This window comes from Galeopterus variegatus, unplaced genomic scaffold, assembly GCF_000696425.1.
Source record: "Galeopterus variegatus unplaced genomic scaffold, G_variegatus-3.0.2 Scaffold10690, whole genome shotgun sequence".
Taxonomy (NCBI): domain Eukaryota; kingdom Metazoa; phylum Chordata; class Mammalia; order Dermoptera; family Cynocephalidae; genus Galeopterus; species Galeopterus variegatus.
In genome coordinates, this window is record NW_007736801.1 from 39833 (window position 1) to 44466 (window position 4634).

General features: G+C 35.7%; 1 protein-coding gene across 1 annotated transcript; it reads left to right on the forward strand.

The window, feature by feature from the left end:
• Positions 1–1569: 1569 nt before the first annotated feature.
• LOC103610164 (keratin-associated protein 3-3) lies at positions 1570–1866 on the forward strand. The gene has a single exon (XM_008594385.1). It carries the CDS (start codon positions 1570–1572, stop codon positions 1864–1866), a length of 297 nt encoding a protein of 98 aa, XP_008592607.1.
• The last annotated feature ends 2768 nt before the right edge of the window (positions 1867–4634 follow it).

Consider the following 4634-nt stretch of genomic DNA (forward strand, 5'->3'; position numbering starts at 1 on the left):
GTGGTCTCAGGTTATTCTTTTACTTAGTCTATGTAGACATAAGCTAAAAATTCAAAACAAGCCAGTTTTCAATAGAAAGATAAATGGCCAATACACATATGAAAGAACGTTTTAACCTAACTAGTTAGAAAAGAAATATAAATACAACAATAATGAAATTTCATTTTTCACTCATCAAATTGGCAAAGATTTTTAAAATAAAATATCCATCAAAGGCATAGGAAAACAGGAATTCTCAATCAAATACAGCTGGTGGGAATAGATAATTAGAGAAAAAATAGTTAAATAAAACCATTGTGAAGAGCAGTGCGGAAATGAATCCCAAAGGCCTTAAAAATATTGGAAATTAACATTTGTTCCTATAATTCTACCTAATAATTTTTTCAAAATCAGAAATGTACGTAAAGATTTTTATACAGTTGTTCCTTATTGCCATTATTATCACTAAGAAAAGTTGAAAATAACCTAAATGCTTAGTAATATGAAATTTTAAGTAACTTAGAAAATACTAGAAACATTACAAGTAAAAATATAGGATAATAAAAATATATATGTGTAAGTAAACATGCAAGTTACAGAGCCTATGTACAATATGATCCTGGTAACATATTAAAATAATAAATGAATGTATACAAAAATGACTAGAGGAACATATATTTAATATTAATAGAGAACTTCTCTTGATAAGATTATGAATGAGCTGTGTTTTATAAGTATGTAATTTTTTATGGTAAAATACTGGAATAATACATATTTTATAAAAGTTTGCCTATATTTCTCAGCAGCATATTTCTCCATATTAACACAATTTTTACCTTCAAAAGCCTCAAAGCTAAAAGAAAGTAATTAAAACTAAGATTGACTCTTTATTTTTTCTTTTTCCTTTTTTTGTCTTTTTTCATGTCCAGCAACAGACCGCAACCCTCAGTGTCGCGCCCGTACCAGACCGGGACCGGCAACGGGATCGCAACCCTCGGTGCTGTGCCCGCCCCTCGCTCAACCAATGAGTGGGAACCGGTCTGTATGTGGGATCCGAACCCTTGGCGGGAGGGTCACCGCGCTCCCAAACGGCGCACTGTAGCAGTGCACCACCGGGCCGGCCCTAAGTTTGACTCTTTAAAACAAGAATACTTTGTCAGTCAAGTTGATACAGATAGAGATAAAGAAAATAAAAACCAAAAGGCGCTGGAGAGGAGACCTAGATATTACAGATCTACTGTCAGTACTCGCCAGCAGGGCTGGTGTTGGAATTATAATAGCAGAAGCCTTTGGTAACACATCATAAAGCATGTGTTCCAGTGACGAATAGCAAGAGTAATCAGTTCAGATTTAGCAATGAACTCAAATAAAAGTTCATTAAGAGAATAGAGAATGTTTACAGGTATCTAAATAGCAAACCAATTAAGGGATAATGGGTACACTAATATAAACAAGAACCAGGAACGAAGCCTTCTGGCTGGACCAACACCCACTGAGGAGGGTATATAAGATCCCCAAGCAAAGAGAGACACTCAGAAGCCTCATCTTTCTTTTCAACCAAACCAATAAAAAATACAGACTCCCATCACCATGACTTGCTGTGTTCCCCGCTGCTGCAGTGTCCCCACCGGCCCTGCCACCACCATCTGCTCCTCTGACAAATGCTGCCGGTGTGGAGTCTGCTTGCCCAGCACCTGCCCACACACGGTGTATTTGCTGGAGCCAACTTGCTGCGACAACTGTCCCCCACCCTGCCATATTCCTCAGCCCTGCGTGCCCACCTGCTTCCTGCTCAACTCCTGCCAGCCAACCCCATGCCTGGAAAACATCAACCTCTCAATCTACACCCAGCCTTGCTGTGAGCCCTGCGTCCCAAGCTGCTGCTGATCAATGACTGCTTTGCTCAGTGCCTGACAATGAAAGAGTCATACTGGAGCCTTTAGTGTTCATTTGACTCAGCATCTACAACTAATTTACTGTGCTTTAAAAGTCGGAACAAGATGGCACTATCACTGACAATCATCACCCCTCCCAAAAAGAAACCAGGAGACTTTCCATAACCATGTAGCAGTCATCTGTAACCAAGTGCTATTTGAATAGGTGGACGCCTGTGGGCTGCCCAAAGTTGTTTGATTCCTTCATATTAAAGTATATCTTTCCTTGGGAGCTTTATGAATTCTGTTGCCAGTCTTGCATGGTATCTTTCTGGAAATTGAGATATGTCATGATCATTCTAATAAATTTTATGTCTCTGGCATAGCACAAATGTCTACAATTACTTTTGTTTATTTCTGGTAATTCATTAAATGTGTTTCTTAATTCTGAATGTCAGCATTTTAAGAAAAACTGGAAACATCAACAAAACTGAAAATGGAGGCAGTATGAACACATTTTTTTGCTTTTGGTGTTCTTGCTATTTTAAGAAAAGCAAGCAGCCTTGCATATAAGATGGTCCAGTATATAGCATACTTGAAAGTAGGCTTTCCCTGATTTGTTTTCCCCAAAAAAATGGTTTAAGATAGGTCAAAAAATATTAAAAATTACCCAGAGACTAAGTATGACAAAACATATCAACTAATCTAGGTGACTTAATCAATTTATGAAAAAAATTGCATAGTATAATAATGTCATTATTCATTCAACTAACATTTATGAAATATCTATCACATGTCCTGTGTTTTTCTGCCCCTGCTGAAAATGAGGATATCATCTGGCAGGTGAGGCATATGTAAAAGCAGTATTCATTCACTCTTTCATAGAATTAACAATTATTTATTAAATGCCAGTCATTGCATTATAATAAAGAATGCAATAAGTTTTCTACAAGTAGCATTAGTAAAGTACTGTAAAGACATAAGATGGAGAACAATTAAGATTGTTTTCTTGGGGACAAAGAGGAGAAAGAAATAGTCTAAGACAAATTGACTGGAGCTGGTGGTCAACAGAATATGGAGGAGAAAAAGGTATCAAAGAGAGACTAGACAGTGAGGTTATGTTACAAATTGAACAAGGGAGCAGGAGAGAATTCAAGAGGGAAATACTGTTGTTCTGTTTGACATGTCAAGTTGAAGGCACGAGTGGCATATCTAAATGGAGTTTGGACAGTATCAATGGGTCCAACATACATGAAATTGGAGTCCCAGAATGAAAAGAGAGAGGGAATGGAGCAGAAAATTTGGGGAGGGAGGAGGAAGGATAAAAATTTTTCAAATTTTTATCAATTTGTCAATTGGTGACAATTTATTAGCCTACAAATTCAAGAATCTCAACAAACTCAAGCAACATAAACAGTCTAAATACACACATATACACAAACACACACACACACACCATGCCTAGACATATCATAGTCAAACTGGTGAATAACGAAGATCAATAGAATATCTTAAAAGAAATAAGAAGGGAGAAAAACATAAAATAGAAGGCAGCAAAGAAAAACAAGATGTCTGATTTCTATTTAGATTAAATGAAGGTCAAAAGATAACCAAACCTCCTAAAGAAAAAAAAAAATGTCAACATAGAATTCCATAGTCTGAAAAAACAACCTTTAAAATTGAAGAAAAAATTATAACATTTTTAAATAGATAAAGCTGATTAAAAAAAAGTGTTGCCTAACGACATATACTTTAAGAAACACAAAAGGAAGTACCATTGGTTTAAGAGTACCTATAGTTCATGCACAAAAAAAGAGACCCAATTCAGAAATAGGCAAAAGGCTTGAAGAGACATTTCTTTAAAACATGTATACAAATGGACAATAAGTAAATGAAAAGTACTCAACATCACTAATTATTAGAGAAATGCACTTCAAAACTACAATGAGATACCACTTCACACCCATTAAGATGACCACTATCAAAAAAAAAAAAAACCCAGAAAATAACAAATATTGGCCAGTATGTAGAGAAACTAGAACACTTGTGCATTGCTGGTGGAAAGGTAAAACAGCATAGTCACTGTAGAAAACAGTATGGCAGTTCCTCGAACAATTAAAAATAGAATTACCATATGATCGAGCAATTCTACTTCTGGGTATATACTGAACAGAATTAAAAGCAGAGTGTCTAAGAGATGTTTTTACACCAATGTTCACAGCAGCATTATTGACAATGGCTAAAAAGTGGAAACAAACCAAGTGTCCACCAACAGATATGGATAAGCCAAATGAGATATATTCATACAATGAAATGTTATTCAGCCTTAAAGAGAAAGAAAATTCTCACATATGCCACAACATGGATGAACCTTGAGGATATTATGTTAAGTGAAGTAAGCCAGCAACAAAAAGATAAATACTGTGTGATTTCACTTGTATGAGGTAATTAAGAGTAGTCAAAATCATAGGGGCAAAAAAAAAAACAGAATAGTAGTTGCCAGGGTCTGAGGGCAGGGGAAATGGGGGCTTACTGTTTAATAGGTACAGAGTTTCGGTATTACAAGATGAAAAACGTTATGCAGATGGATTGTGGTGATAGCTCCACAACATCGTGAATGTATTCAATACCACCGAATTGCACATTTTTAAAAAGTTAAGATGTTAACTTACATTACGTGTGTTTTACCACAATGAAAAACTAATAAATTTTAAAAAGATTAATTATAATAGATGAAACTTCAGACCTTTAGGATGGAAAAAAGAATACTGGAAGTGGTAA